General features: G+C 45.3%; 5 protein-coding genes across 7 annotated transcripts; all 5 read right to left on the bottom strand.

The window, feature by feature from the left end:
• On the bottom strand, positions 1–2052 carry LOC116195648 (probable 2-oxoglutarate-dependent dioxygenase At5g05600). Its single transcript, XM_031524939.1, has 4 exons — positions 1782–2052; positions 1309–1589; positions 585–915; positions 1–418 (listed from the first exon to the last, which is right to left on the bottom strand). Exons 1-4 carry the CDS (start codon positions 1950–1952, stop codon positions 161–163), a joined length of 1041 nt encoding a protein of 346 aa, XP_031380799.1. The 5' UTR covers positions 1953–2052; the 3' UTR covers positions 1–160.
• Positions 2053–2306: 254 nt separating this feature from the next.
• On the bottom strand, positions 2307–7076 carry LOC116195647. 2 transcript variants are annotated; one of them, XM_031524937.1, is made up of 9 exons: positions 6704–7076; positions 6292–6486; positions 5716–5819; positions 5409–5490; positions 5120–5323; positions 4778–5034; positions 3494–3584; positions 3175–3388; positions 2307–2866 (listed from the first exon to the last, which is right to left on the bottom strand). In XM_031524937.1, the coding sequence occupies exons 1-9, from the start codon at positions 6890–6892 to the stop codon at positions 2655–2657; spliced, it is 1548 nt and encodes a 515-aa protein (XP_031380797.1). In that variant the 5' UTR covers positions 6893–7076; the 3' UTR covers positions 2307–2654. The 2 variants fall into 2 exon arrangements, with proteins under 2 accessions (XP_031380797.1, XP_031380798.1); XM_031524938.1 differs by having other exon boundaries at positions 5722–5819; positions 6704–7075.
• Positions 7077–7679: 603 nt separating this feature from the next.
• On the bottom strand, positions 7680–10962 carry LOC116194669 (pollen-specific leucine-rich repeat extensin-like protein 3). The gene is made up of 2 exons (XM_031523537.1): positions 9233–10962; positions 7680–8407 (listed from the first exon to the last, which is right to left on the bottom strand). The coding sequence occupies exons 1-2, from the start codon at positions 10562–10564 to the stop codon at positions 7847–7849; spliced, it is 1893 nt and encodes a 630-aa protein (XP_031379397.1). The 5' UTR covers positions 10565–10962; the 3' UTR covers positions 7680–7846.
• A 297-nt stretch (positions 10963–11259) lies between these two features.
• LOC116196358 (CCG-binding protein 1) lies at positions 11260–12552 on the bottom strand. The gene is made up of 3 exons (XM_031526035.1): positions 12247–12552; positions 12017–12090; positions 11260–11925 (listed from the first exon to the last, which is right to left on the bottom strand). Exons 1-3 carry the CDS (start codon positions 12452–12454, stop codon positions 11611–11613), a joined length of 597 nt encoding a protein of 198 aa, XP_031381895.1. The 5' UTR covers positions 12455–12552; the 3' UTR covers positions 11260–11610.
• A 525-nt stretch (positions 12553–13077) lies between these two features.
• Positions 13078–14910, bottom strand: LOC116196357. Of its 2 annotated transcripts, none has more exons than XM_031526033.1 (4): positions 14582–14910; positions 13995–14345; positions 13764–13871; positions 13078–13649 (listed from the first exon to the last, which is right to left on the bottom strand). In XM_031526033.1, the coding sequence occupies exons 2-4, from the start codon at positions 14334–14336 to the stop codon at positions 13365–13367; spliced, it is 735 nt and encodes a 244-aa protein (XP_031381893.1). In that variant the 5' UTR covers positions 14337–14345; positions 14582–14910; the 3' UTR covers positions 13078–13364. The 2 variants fall into 2 exon arrangements, with proteins under 2 accessions (XP_031381893.1, XP_031381894.1); XM_031526034.1 differs by lacking the exon at positions 14582–14910 and adding an exon at positions 14451–14563.
• Between the last annotated feature and the right edge of the window lie 231 nt (positions 14911–15141).

Genomic DNA, 15141 nt, shown 5'->3' with positions numbered 1-15141 from the left:
CAGTGGGAATTATGATAGCTATATGGTGGTATTTAGGGAAACTTATTGTACGTTTATTACACAAGACTGCCACTCAGTTACTAATGGAAACTCATCTGCATCCTTCATAATTAACAACATACCATCTCGTGTTTCTACATGGCTATTTCATCTACTAATCTCAGGCCTTCTTGAAGTGTTCGATTTGGATGTTCTCGACCTGCAGCTTCTTGTAGTCGCTACGGTTTCGAGTGGCGAAGAACTTGCCCCAGTTGAATGGCTGGTAATTGGGAGGGCTCTGCTCGCTGGTGAGCTCTCCAAGCGGCTCAACAAAGACGTGGTGGCCCGGGAAGAAGAAGAACGGGATCGAGAACCTCTCCTTCTGTGAGTTCACTATGACCCTGTGCTCTGCACTTATGTACGCATCATTGGTCCATACCTGCACGGAGCACATCAAATTTATATGTATAAAAGGCTTCGCTACCAGAATGGAAGTGTCTATGTTCAATTCATTGGTTTTTGGCTCATTTTTGCATTAACCAAACCCCAGTTAAATAAAAAGATGCCTCTTCTCACGAGTTGGAGAGTTCAAGGAGCAAATTTACCTGCATTGCGTTCCCGAGATTGATGATATATGCATCAGGAACAGGCTTTACGGGAATCCATGCCCCGTCAGAAGACCGCCTCACTTGAAGCCCTCCAACGCTGTCCTGAGCAAGTACTGTGAGGGCACCACCGTCCTTGTGCGGGCCAACGCCGAGCGCTAGGGTGGGATCAGGACATGGAGGGTAGTGGTTCAGCCTCATGAAGCTCGTCTGCTCATCATTGAAGTAGCCATGGAATCGGTCCGATGGTAGCCCCAGACTCAGGGAGATAAGTTCTAGTAACCTGAAGGCAAGCTTATCAACTTCGCTTGCATACTCCTCGCATATCTCCCTGCAGAACACGAGTGAATCGAGCTAAATATACATAATATGCCATCCTTTTGGTATCGCAAAGACGAATCACGGGAAGTATACAACAAGCTCCTGATCGATTCGAAAAAATCAGCAGAAAATTGAAGGATTTAGAACTTCCGCAACTTTATGACACATTCTATAAGTCCAAACCGGAGATGGCAGCTATATCTCAAATTCAACAAGGATGTACTGAGCATGCAATTAAACAATTTCACTGCTTTCAAAATAAGTCACGGTTTTCATGTACCGAACATTAAGGCAATAGAGATATCTCGAGAACCGCTTTGAGATCGAACAACCTATATAGTATTGACCCAATACAGCAAGTAGATCATTACCGGGAGTGAACAAAACTAGATAACATATGTACCTGAAATCCGGGGGATATTCAGGCCATTGATTGATCAACTTCCTGAGCTCCTTGTCCTCGGGCTCACATGAAGCTGGGATCAGCGTCGGGTCCTTCACCACGAAATCAAAGACCTCCTTCCAGTCCTTCACGTTCTTTGTGTGCTCGCTATCGTGGTAGCCCATCGGGTTCACCTCGTCTCTCTTCACCTTCTTCTTCTCTTCCATCGGCAGGTCATAGAATTTTTTGGCCGCTGCCTCGAGCCGGACCCGCAGTTCCAGTGGCACCCCATGATTGATCACCTGAAATACAGACATCCATAAAAACATTTAACCAGGCCATTTTTAATGCCTCTAACATGCTTCTCGGGGTCATCGAAGAATACTATCCGGAAACGGACGCAGGAGCACCACCCGGATATGGCTATCAGCAGCAGCTATCAAATGATATATATGTAGTCACGGGATTAAGACTGAAACTAAATTGAATATCACCTGAAAGAACCCCCAGGTCCTGCACGCATGGCCAACCTCTGAAGCGAGCTCATCCAAGGTCCGGTTGCCCGAGAGGGAGAGGTCGATCAAGGGAATGCCTTCGGTGACAACCGGGTTGAGGTCGGGCCGGTGCTCGGCGGCCTGGACGTAGTCCGGATCAACAGTACCCATCGTGTGGAGTTCCTCGGGGTCACGGGGGACTGAGAGCAGGCAGATTGGGATCAGGATGGTACAAGTACAAGAAGACGACGAGAATGATTGGGCTGTGCTCTATTAATGGTATTTACGTATTTATGAGTACGTTGAATTTGGACATATTTTGGTGGAAATTTTGTCTGGTCTGGTGGGAGTTGGTGAATGAAATATAATACACGAATGCGAATTTTCTTCTGGAAGGAAATGGTGGTTGGGCTTCCGTTATGCAAAACCCACACTTCATCATGTGCTAACAAGAGGAATCGGCACGAAATTGAATCACGAATATATATATATATCTATATATTCAACGTTTGAGGGAGTCGGGACAACGATAAATTAACAATTTATAATGCTGATTTGGTCCGTCTAAGAAATAATTCATTATAAAAAAATAAAATAAATCCTTTTAAGTAAGAATCTACTGATGATGGACCAGCCAGCTTGAACGCATGATTTGGTACATTGCGTCATCAGACACTTGTCAGCTAATTTCTACAGATTCATATGACTTTAGAAAATGAAAGACAAGCTTAAACCACTCCGATACAGCAGCACGATTGAAGGGTGACAGATCGGGGCGGGAATGAACCACCACTCATCCCGATCTCAAGTAAACAAAAGTATATACAGATAGGCGGGAGTTAATATCAGTGTAACAGAGTGGAGTTTGGCTCTTCAAGCAGGAGGCATAGCGGATGAGATGACAAGATACGACAAGTACTGCAGCCCGTCCTGAATCTTCCCCACAGCCATACCCTGGTCGGATTGAAGATGTTCGGAGAAGGCCTTGGCTTTTTCTTGGATTGGAGCCTGAGGAGAGGCTTCCTGCAAATCTGCATTAGCTCTCTTAATAGCTGCTAGATAAGCTTCAGCGACATCTGATATCCCTGCACCGAGTAATCACATGAAACCTGTTATTACAAAAAGAAAAATACAGAATTTCCAACAAAAAAAATAATAATAAAATACCATGAGACAATTACGGCAGAGTCCCCTAAAAATCTTCTTGTTGCCAATGACTTTACACTATAATTTAAATAGAAAACATTACTCAGGATCAAGGAACTCACACCGAAATCAAGAAACCATCTAACAAATTGTAGATGAATACATGATCTCCTTCCAATAGACGATAGTTATTCATCTGATATTCTAAATAAAACAACTTATAACATAGCAGTGGAATAAGACTGACCAGTAATGAAGCTGCGAGAAACTGCTTCCACATTATCAGTCATCAATTGTGCCTTTGTCCTGATTAACTTGGCCTTTTCAACTGAATCTTCAGGCCAGTCCAACTTCAAGGTCTCCCCGTCGTCGTTATCCTTCACTTTGTTGACATCAGATATGATGGATTTACCCAGCATCAGTAACTGAGTCACTGCAAAGCAGCACATCTCTGAGAGTCTCTGCAAAAGAGACAGGTCTCATTTGACGAAACCAAGTTCTGTACAAATTCATTCAAAATAGAAGGCTATTCATATGTTTCCAAAGAAAATGGCATTTTCACATACATGAACTCCTTCTGAATGCAGAGTTTCGAGTCTCCCAGTAGTTTTCTGAGTCACCTCACTGGCAGCAAGTCCAGTAATGGCATTCGTGAATCTGCAAAAGGCAATTTCTTGTATCATATACCATGAGGTGTCTTTTACTCTGAGCCTATTTGGACTTTATTAAGATAGTTTCATGAATCCAGAAAAATGATGCTGTGCTAATAGCCCACCTTGATGAATTAATTAAACCGTGAAAAAGTACTATATCACCCAACATAGATGCAAATGTGAACAAAAGAAGGTGAGACTGCACAAAAGTGAACTAACTCCAAAATGCTCATAATTTAAAAAATCTTATGCTACGTTTGGTTTCATAGTAGGATTTTAAAATCAGATTTTGATTTTGAAAAAGAGTAGTATAAATGGGGCTCACCCTTTGATTTTGTATGAGTTATTTTATTTTGTTGTGGAAAAAAATGGTATAAATGGGGCCAACTCTTTGACTTTGTATGAGTTATTTTGTTTTGTTGTGGGTAGAATTAGGTTAAAATTGTGATTTTTAAATTTCATCCACAAACCAAACAAGCCCTTAATAACAAAATTCCACTGAACTTAGAGAACAAAGTAAGTTTCCTGTACTCCTACATAACAGCTCTGAAAATCTCCAGAGCATATCTCAAAAAAATTAAAAAGCTCCCATCTTAAAGATTATTTTCACAAGTTACTATGCTAACAATAGTTATGATATTGGTAATGTTTCCTCTAGGATGAAGCATTGGACCAAGTTATAGTCAATAAGACATATCTGACATGACTGTTTATAATAGTCATATGCAATTCTTATCACTTTGTTTGGTTGTCATTTTCCTTTAATTCTTATGAAAATCCCAACCAAGGACATCCAAAATCAAAAGGGCCATAGAAAATGCCCAGGACGAAGATTTCAGGACAGTGGAAGGTGACAAAATAGATAATGGTATCAGACTCGAATGCATTTTTCATACTTAGGACAGGTAGGAATGGTTTCCACTATTTCAATCTGTACGAACATTGAAAATATAGGAAAATTTTGGATAAGAAAGCATCATATGTCATTTCACTGGTGCAAACCCCAACCAAGCTTTTGTTTTCAGAAAGCTGGGAAAATTAGCCGACACTTTTTTTATTTCACACGGAAAAAATTTAAAAAAATAAGGGGGAAAAAAGAAGGAAAAGATTAAGGAAAATTACTCATGATAGCATAATGCAGAATCTAGGAATAAGATGAAGATCTTCACAGAATGAAAAGAAGAGCAGCATAATTACCCAGCAGCCATATCGGCAGCTTGCTTGACACTAGAATCATGCAATTTCTTTATCTCGTCACCATTTCCAGCAACTGCATTATCTATTTTCTTCCCTTTATCAGACTCTGAGCCACTCCAATCTATTGCACTGCTCATATCAAAGATTTGTTGAATTTCTTTGAGCTTTCCATCATACAAAGACTTCTGCTCTGACGGTAACTTTGCCTTTCTTCGGTTGACTAGTAGAGCACAATGGTTGGATAACACCTCCAATTCCTGTGGCATCCGATTAAATAGCACATGTAATTAGTATTGCCATTATAAATAAAACATTCCAACTTTGAATAATGTCTTAAAATACCTCCAACTGTTCGGGGCCTCCATATATATAGAAGCAACGATCAAATGTTACTTCCTCGAATAACTGATCATCCTCTGCTTGGTTATTGCTCCTCTTGGAATTTTTCTCAACATCATTGCCAGTCTCTGTAATTAGCAAATCCATGGTCTCCTTGCCCACATATTCAAGCACTTGAATTCCCTTGGCTGTAAAAGCCTTTCCAGTCTGTAAATGAAAGTTTCTATATTTTAGTTCCAATTACATATACTTGCACCAAAATTGGAGAAAGAAAGACGAGAACTGAGCAAACCTCCAGTAAAGAAGGTGCAGCAGAACCAGCTGTTCCACCCTGCTGGAGAGATCCCGCAATATTGACAGCAGAATGTTCAAGCCTTAAGCAGATAAACAAATGCAAACCAATCAAATCAAAGCTATATCATATAAATAAAAAGGAAAAATTAAGAATGAACATAACCTAGACCATTAAGAGATGTTCAAACGATCTCACAAATCTGAACTAGAGTAACAGACTGAAGAAAACCTAACAAGCTAGAATAACCTCATGTCTCACAGTAACACTAACACCAAAAAATAAAAATTATAGAGTATATATTTACCCATACTTTTGGACAAAATCAGTTCCCCCCTTCCAAGCACTTCCTAAAGCTTGCCATGCTCCTGAAGCAAAATTCTCCACAGAACTATCAAGAACCTTCAAACCCTGCATCCATGTTTCCAAAAGTGTTATTGATAACTGAAATGATGATTGACACCTCTAAGATTAAGCATAAGGGAAACGAACTACTGTATCGATTACGGGTACCGGGGGGCATATGGATATACTAAGTCACAATGGATGATTATAATATCATGTCCGATACAACAAAATGGACGAAGAGAGACCGAGGAAGCCAGAGATATAAATATGGGCAATAATTCGGGAAAACTATCATAATCAATGAATGAAGCCATACCAACATAACGCACATGCTCCGATCCATCCACAACCAGGTCTATGCTAAATAATGCAATCATCTTTAAAATATCCACAGGATCATAGGAAGCCACATTGAGCTACATGTTCGTGGGAACAATTTACCACGTTGAACTGACAAAAACATTCATGATGGAGGAATGCAATCGCGTTAAAGGGGAGTCCATAATGGTGAGGACAGTGATCTAATCATGTATACCTGACCAAGGAACGTGTCTTCACTTGCATTCTCCAACCTATTCAGAGCAGACTTCCGAAGCTTATCTTCCTCATCCTTTTCCTCATCGCTATCCAATTTCTCCGGCCCTTCCTCTTCCTTGGAAGCTTCTGAATTCTCATCCGCATCCGGAACATCCGAAACGCTCTTTGCTGCATTTTTTGCAACCTCGGCAGCCTATATACAAAAAAGGCATTCCATCAATTCAAAGCAAAGGAATCCTATGATCTCAGATCTGACACTGAAAACCCTATCACGGTACCCAGAAACCTCCTTAACCAACCTCCGCAGAGCATGAATTCATCCCAAATCGATCCAAAAAGAAGGTGCAACGACTAACGAAGAAATGCCAAGCTTATGCAATGTTTATATAGAATCGGAAAAGCGAGAGTACATTTCGGGAGATCTCCTCCGCGGCTTTCTGGAGATCCGAGAGAAGAGACAGCGGAGAGAACCCCCAGCCGCCCCATCCCCCTCCGCCTCCTCCGCCGGCGCTCGCATCATCTCTGGCTTCCACCTTCGGTTCCGCCTCGGCTCCTGCTTCCTCGGCTTCCTTCGTCAGTGGCTGCTTCTTGTCTTCCATCTCACTCCCACTGCTGCTGAACCTCAATGGCTTCCCACACACCGAAGAGGACCTCTAATGGAGTTTTCTTCTTCTTCTTCTTCTCCGACGAGATCCGATCCTGTTTCAGGCTCTGAGAAATTACACTCTTGTGACTTTGTGAATCAACGATGGGACGAAACAGCCGCGACGTCTGCTCGAAGGAATCGTCGCGGACACGACGACGTTTCCCTCACGGCAGGGTCGGCCCCCTGTTGACAGGATTAATTGCATGAAGGTCCTCCAACTGTCGATAATTTATCATTAGCCACTTTATTCTGAATTACTTGTACAACAGCCCCTGAACTATTGAATCTTGACAAGAAGGCACTTATTCATCCGTACAAACCATCAAGAACAACTATTCAGATTTCAGACACTTGAACATAGCAAGAGAGCATATGAATTACACTGTCAAGTACGAGATTTAGCCGACACATTTTGTGAGTAAATGCAATTGCTAATGGCGATTTTCCTTCCTTCATATCTTTTAACAGAAGCCCTTAATCTTCTTCTCAGTTCGTCCGTTCACCCATACATGTTCATTGGGACATATTTGTATACGTTATATCGGCCGAACTGTTGAATTCTTATAAATGGTACCTCTTCATCCATACAACTTTCAAGAACATGTGAATTACAGTGTCAAGTACGAGTTTTAGGAACGCATTTTGTGCTAATAAAAGCAGTTGCTAATGGCAATTTTGACCTCCTTTCAATCTTTAACTTAGATGAAGTAACATGTTCAAGTTAGTTTTCTAATGTTTTGCTGATGTTTGAGCTTTCGGCATAAGTATTCGGATGGATAGCTGGAAGCATGGACAAGAAGATCTTAGGCAGAGTGAATACAATCTCAACTTGGGAAAAGCATCTATTTCATTTTGAAACTACTCAGGGAAATAGACAAATAGCTAAGATGTAATATATGAGAGGCGCTTAGTAGCCCGGGTACACCGGAGGAGGCGGCGATGAGTACTGGGATCCGAATATCGGTGGCAAGACGACGTTCTCATAGGTTGGTGGTGGAGGAGAATGGACCACAGCAGGAGGTGGAGAAGCAACTGGTGGGGGTGGAGAGTTGACGGGAGGTGGTGGGGAGAAGACACGCGGTGGCGGGGAGTGCACCGGCGGCGGTGGTGGTGGAGGGGAGTGCACTGGCGGTGGAGGAGAGAAGACTGGAGGGGGTGGGGAATGCACTGGGGGTGGAGGAGAGAAGACTGGAGGGGGTGGGGAGTGGACTGGAGGTGGTGGGGGGGAATGGGCCGGCGGGGGCGGTGAGTAGACGGGAGGTGGTGGAGAGTGGACTGGTGGCGGGGGAGAGTAGACGGGTAGAGGTGGAGAGTAGACTGGTGGAGGTGGGGATTGCACCGGCGGTGGGGGAGGTGACTGGACTGGTGGTGGCGGAGAGTGGACCAGCGAAGGAGGAGACTGGACTGGCGGTGGCGGCGATGTTGACATAGGTGGAGGCACAGTCTGTTTGGCTGGTGATGGAGGCGACTGCACTTGACTAGGGGATGGTGGTGGAGAAGAGACCTTCGGCTCTGGAGTCAGCGAAGGCGAGTATGCGGGGCTTTCAGGTACCGAAGGAGATGGTGATGGAGAAGATTTCTCCGGCTCCGGAGACGGCTTAGGTGAGTTCAAGGGGCTTTCAGGTACTGAAGGAGATGGTGGTGGAGAAGATTTCTCTGGCTTCGGAGGCTGGGCCAATTCCGTTGGTGGCGATGGAGAAGATTTCTCTGGCTCCGGAGACGGCTTAGGCAAGTTCAAGGGGCTTTCAGGTACTGAAGGAGATGGTGGTGGAGAAGATTTCTCCGGCTTCGGAGGCTGAGCCAATTCCGTCGGTGGGGCTGGTGCATGTGTGGTTTCTGGAGTAGGTGCAATTTCCGGAGGATTTGATATCGGGGTCGGCGGTGAGGGTGTTACTGGCTTTGGAGGTGGCTCTTTGGCTGGCTGTGGAGATTCCGGCCTTTTAGGTGTAGGCGGTTGAGGTTTCGGTGTTGAAGGTGTGGATGGCTGAGGCTTCGCGACAGGTGTTTCGGGTGTAGACGTCGGAGGCTTTGCAACGGGTCTGTCCGGGGTAGATGGTGGAGGCTTCACAGCAGGTGTCTCGGGTGTAGACGTCGGAGGCTTTGCCACTGGTCTGTCCGGGGTAGATGGTGGAGGCTTCACGACAGGTGTCTCGGGTGTAGACTTCGGAGGCTTCACAAGGGGTGTATCTGGTGTTGATGGAGTGCGCTTGGGAGGTGCTGGGGTCTCTGCCTTCGGCGGAGCCTGAACTGGAGTTTCCGGCTTCAGGGGAGAGGGCTTCTCTGGCTGAGTCACCGGAGGTGTTGGTCCAGAGGGAGTGGACTGGCCTGCTCCGCAGCTCTTGCTGCAATCAACCGGTCGCCTGGTAACTGGCAAGCATGCCTTTGGCAGCTTCTGCTTTGGCCTCTGGGGCACACAGTTGTTCACGTCATCGAACACGACAGCCGTCTCCGAAGATGGTATGCAGGCGCTGTCCTCGCCGCTGAAGTAGTTGTTAGAGAATGTGAAGTTCCTCAGGCTTGGCAATTTGCAGACGTTTCCGGGCACCTGTCCTGTCAGCTGGTTGGATGAAACATCCAGGAACTGGACATTCTTCAGCTCTGCCAAAGTCTTCGGGAGCGAACCGGTGAAAGAGTTAGAACTAGCATCGAAGACTGTCAAGTTGCCGAGACTCCCGAGTTCGTCAGGGAAGCAACCGCCCAAACCGTTGTTCAAGAATATAATCTCATTCAGGTTGGCCATTTTACCGATGGTGTGGGGAATGCAACCAGTGAAATTGTTATTCCCGAATGTCACCACCGAGACGGTAGAATTGCCAACCGAATCCGGGATGGCCGATGAGAACCTGTTGTTGTTCAAGAACAATGCATCCAGGTCCTTCTCAAAAAGCTCAGGAGGCAGCTGTCCTTCGAAGTCGTTGTACCGGAGATCAATGTACTTGACTGCCGGCCATGAGAGGACTACAGTGGGAAAAGAACCCACAAAGCGGTTGTTGCTGACATCGAACTCGTGCATGAGCCGGAGCTTGGAAAGGCTCTTTGGGATGATCCCGCAGAACCGGTTGGAATTCAGATGGAAAAGTGCAGTATCAGTGAGAAGCCCCAGCTCGGGGGGAAGGTACCCAGCGATGTCGGCGTGATTGAGGTCTATGCCGGCGACAATGCTCAGGCTTGGGTCATCGAGCGCTGCAGAACAGAAGACGCCCGTGTACCCGCACACATTTGCACCAACCCAGTTCCCAGTGGTGTTGAACGGGTCGGAATAGATGGCCTTCTTCCAGGCCTGGAGGGCAATGTAGGCCCTCCGGAGGCGCTGGTTGGCAAAGGTCACCTTAACATCCACCTCATATTCAAAATCATCAGGGAGGTCACCGTCCTCCTTGAGGTGCAAGAGCTGGCGCCGGGCAATGAAGGCTGCCTCGGCATCTGAGAGGGCGAGGGAGGGGGTCGGGAACGAGGAGGAGACGAGGAGGAGGGAGAGGACGAGGAAGCAGCCAGAGGCCTTCATCTTGAAATGGTTTGCCATGCACACCCCCTTGGATGGCCCAAGGCTGCCTGTAGGAGAGAGACGGAGGATATGGAATAGGGACGGGATAGTTATATGGAATTTGGAGGGAAGACAGATCATTGATTACCAATTTAGGGAGGGGCTTTAGGAGGAGGCGGAATGCAGCAGTTCTAGTCCCGAAATTCGCTGCAACCTCTAATTCCATTGCCCGAATTTAGAAAAGAATTGGATATGTACAGAGATAAAACCGAAATTTGACCGGGTCCGTACTTAAGATAACACGAGGTAGCTTCATTTCTAGTTGTTTAAAACGTCTGCTCAACAGGAATCGGTTTCGAGTCGGTTAATGTCAATGCGCCATGCCCTTCAAAAGACCGTGTTTAACCTCTCATTCCAAGGAAGCTGAATTCTTGGAAATCCCCTGGACTTCAAAAAACAGTATGCAACCGTAAGTTCGCGTCTGGGACAGGGGAATTAAAACAGAGAACACTGGTTCCAGGTTAGGCTTCGACAGCATACAGGCCCATTCGACAAATAATATGGAATGAATCAAAACTATAAAAGAACTTGTCTAAATTGTTTCTGTTCACATTTTTCAATCTTTCTGCAATGTTCTTTGTTGTTAAAACCATAGACTTCACTCGGCTTTACAAAAGTCGAGCGCGGAAAAGTTTCTGCTCATGAACTGCCGAGATTTTGGTCACAAGAATAGGCAGGGTTACATTGTATTGCTCATCCAATTAGTGAGCTCGGAAAAAGTCGAGGATGCAAAAAATTGTATGGATTACGCAAGTCGTCTGATAAAAGCATTCAGATGAGAGTACTCGCAATTTATTCTTTCTTCCTTCTGCAGAACACGTTCTTAATGCTGGTACATAGGATTGCTCCATCATTCTCAATGCAATAAAGGAGGAATATAATACACAGATGAAGAGGTGCAAAAGCAAAAGTTCATCTCACAGGACAACTGAAAAATGGTTGCTAATTACACGCGAATCGCAGACTCTTATCTTACAATACTAGAGATCGATTAACACACCACCGATCCGAAGATCATCTAGCATAAGAAACATCTTCTCACAACCACAATCTTCTAAAGATCCATCCGTATGTACATTTTTAAGCACCCTGTATCAAACTATCGGAAATATAGTAATGTCGATCACTCAATCAGTCTCGTGATCCGGAGCAGGCGAGTACCAAGCAGGGTACCTTCCCTTGCTTCTGAGCAGCCGCGTGAAGGGCGAGTCGGGCAATCTGCTCTTCTCTTCTTCCTCCATCTCCTCAGGGGACTTCGGTAAACCGTCGGGTATCGGGCAGCTCCTCCTGCTACTGTCCTCGTAATCCAACGGCTTCACGAGGGCAAGTCCATTCTTCTTCGCTTTGTGGATCGCCGATATCCCATGTAAGCACCCGATCAATGACTTGACCCCTCCGGCCTGTATGATCAGCTTCTCCAAGTCCTCTTTCGGGAAATCCTTCTGCACCGGCAAGAAGCACACATCATAAGAATTCCGAGACTGTTTTCGAGCCAATATTTATAGAAAAGTAAAGCAGATGGCCGGAACTTACTTCGAGATCCTTCAGCTCGAAGTAGGCTCTCCAACAGCTGTACGATCGATCTCCTTCGAGCGTCGAGCAGTAATCTGAACAACAAACATCGTACCCCAAATCAGAAGCAAGAACATCCAAAAACACAACCGTCTGCTCTAAAAGGATAACTTTGTATTACTAATATCGAGTTTCTCGATCGCATCGAAACGACAAGACATGTCTAAGAAGCATGGACGAGGGACTCATACCGGCGAGCTCGTTCTCGCATTTTTTGATCAAGGGGGGCTCCTTGACGCCGCGCTCGAACTTGGTCCTGCTGAAAGGCTCGAGCTTGGGGATGTACTCGTGGCTCTTGGACGAGCAGGTGATGGCGGAAGGAGCGGAGGGAACGTCCCTTCTCTTCGTCGCTTCAACGAGCACAGGCGAGGAACAGGAACGAAGCATAGCGGACTCCATTGTTATCCACTGCAACTGAGGTTTACTGCTGAGCTTTGCGAGCTTATATGTCCTTTAATGGCGGTTTGAGAAGAGAAGAGATTCAGGAGGCTGCCATAGATGTACTTCTTTAAAGTGGAGTGGATAAGGATGAAGATATTTTTTTGATTGGGTTTAGATTTTTTTATTTTTTATTTTTAAAAAAATTTAGTTCGAGAAAGTGCCGGGTGACGGGTGGATCGGGGCCGTAAGCCAAAGTCGCCGGAGGAGCCGAGCTGAGATCCGACGGTGACGGAGGTTGGGTTGATGCCGGGTAACGTCGTACGTGGGGCCCGTTGTTCTTGATTACTTTCTCGGAGCGGAATAGATTAATGATTGGAGGCAGAAGCTGTGGAGCCCACGGAATTGTCGGGGCCGTGGTGTCTTTTGTTTGAACGCGGCGAATTGGGCGGGTCCTGTGGGCGGATGAATGGCGGCTCGTCGGGTATTAATCTCGAACAATGCCTGGCGGAATCGTGATTCCATTACTCGGTCGCATTCCATGCTCTAGATCAATTCTAGACGTATGCACATGATATGTGCAGAATTCGTTGAATGGATCAAATTCTTTGCTTGTTCTAGTTCATACAGAAATTACTTATCGATGTTGTGTGAATCACTCATGACTTAAGTAAAGACCAACTGCAATATCGACTCGCGATCGATGCAATTGGAAAGTAATTTGCATTATTCGATCTCACAGTTTTTTGTTAAACTGATACACTGGAGCTGTAATTATTTGGATCAGTTCATCACATCTGCGGACTGCAACAGCTTGGGGCTTAGAACAACTTTGAGCTGGCTCACTAGAAAAATGTCAGAAAACTAATTCGAGTTTCTCGGTTTCAGTTGATATGAATTTGATCGAATCTGCTCAGGATCGATACCTCCCTTAGAAAGTGCCTATGAACTTGTCGCGGAGATTGGAATACAGGCCGAAGAGAGAGTACTGCCGGAGATTCTTGACCTCGTACCAGGAGTCGAGGACATCATCGTTTTTGTCGGTGCCCGAGAAGGCGACTTGAATGCCAATGTCGCATCCTCCGGAGCCTCCGCACTTGGAGTTGGGGATGGCGCAGTCTTGGCCCCTGAGGCAGACCGACTGTCCGGAGCATGAGTTGCACCTGAACTTCTTCCAGAACAGGCTCTGGAGAGTACCCTTTTGAAATTCGAGTACCTGAAAGAGAATCGGCATTCAATGGTTACATCGACATCTGCAGGGAAAGGTACGACATAATGGGATGTGAACTAAGGTGAATTGAAAGCCGTTATCGGTTGAGGATTTAATTACCAAAGTGAAACTTGTTATAGTGTGACTGTTATCAGCAACTAATATCGGTGCCGATCTTGCAGCATATTTACTTCCCGAAAATGCTACCATATATCCCCCCGAAGCAACCTGCAATTCAAAGAATCTTCGACGAAATTAATCCTAACTACTAAACTTATGTGATTGAACTAGTCCGCATAAACTGAGCGTACGTGATAATGAGATTGATCATGCGTCTTTCAGGTGCCGTACCGGGTCAAATGTGGAGCTATTGATGGTGAGTAGTGAGATCTCGTCCACCTTTGGCCTGAAGACCGCGAGCTGTGCCTTGAAGCCTGCAAGGCTGAGGCGCCGGTCGCAGGGTGAGAGCTGCGCCTGCTCATGGAAGAACGAGTCCTTGCTGGAGAAAGCCAGACCGAAGGTGAACCCGTCCGACTTCTGCATTTTGGCGTCCGAGCAGGGATTGAATTCATTATTCGTATCATCTGCACGTAAACAAATCGCCTGAATCAACGTAGCTGCTGCTATCAACCGAATCGCCAGTGCTACGGTCCTGTCCAAAGACGGCCTTTTACACCTCAAGCGTACATCCATCTTCTAAAGCTGATCATCATAGAACAACATGAGATCCATCAAGAAATTCAAACGACAAAAAACAGATCGAGAAACTGAGGAAATTGAGCATCAAACATTCGCATTTGTCCGTACAATCAAACTAGAAACTAATGCAGGGGATTTTGTCGCGGATTGCATAACCTCGATCAAACTATTCTGCAGGGAATTAAACACGATGCTGTGACGTTCTTTTCAGAGGGACACAACACATACGAGTATCTAACCTTGATATTTCCAGAAAGGAATCAAACTTGCAGGAGGGTCAATCGAAGGAGCGCCCTTCCGATGCTTGACGTGTGCTGGAATCAATTCCGGTGGGTTTTCGAGGAATTCGGCGGCAATAACAGAGGAAAAAACCTTGAGGCGTATGTTTTAAGGAGGACAAAGTTTCAGGAAAATTTTTTGGTAGGGATTTTTGTCTGTTCATACGGCAAGGGGGGGTTTGATTGGAGCCGTCCCCAAGGAAGTGCGAAACGGAAGGATAGGCAGGCCAGTTGGATCTTGCCTTAGAAAAACCGTTATGGAAGTTTGTGTTTACGTATTGGCCAAAACGATGAATCAAACAGTTTTTTTTTTTTTAATTATTGGAAAGGACCCTAAAAACGCTATTTGAAGTTTCGAACGAGAAAAAGGATGAAAAGCCAAAAAAAAAAAATTGTCTGGAACAGATTTCAAGTTTCATATTCTCCGTTTCATAATACTTACCATAGATCTCCTTTGACAAATGACAAGTTGATATCAACTTAAGTCGAGATATTATTATAAAAGTGATTTGTAAATTTCT

The sequence above is a fragment of the Punica granatum genome, chromosome 2, assembly GCF_007655135.1.
Source record: "Punica granatum isolate Tunisia-2019 chromosome 2, ASM765513v2, whole genome shotgun sequence".
Lineage (NCBI taxonomy): Eukaryota > Viridiplantae > Streptophyta > Magnoliopsida > Myrtales > Lythraceae > Punica > Punica granatum.
Note: the sequence above shows the minus strand (reverse complement) of the source record. Positions and strands in the feature narration are given on the sequence as shown.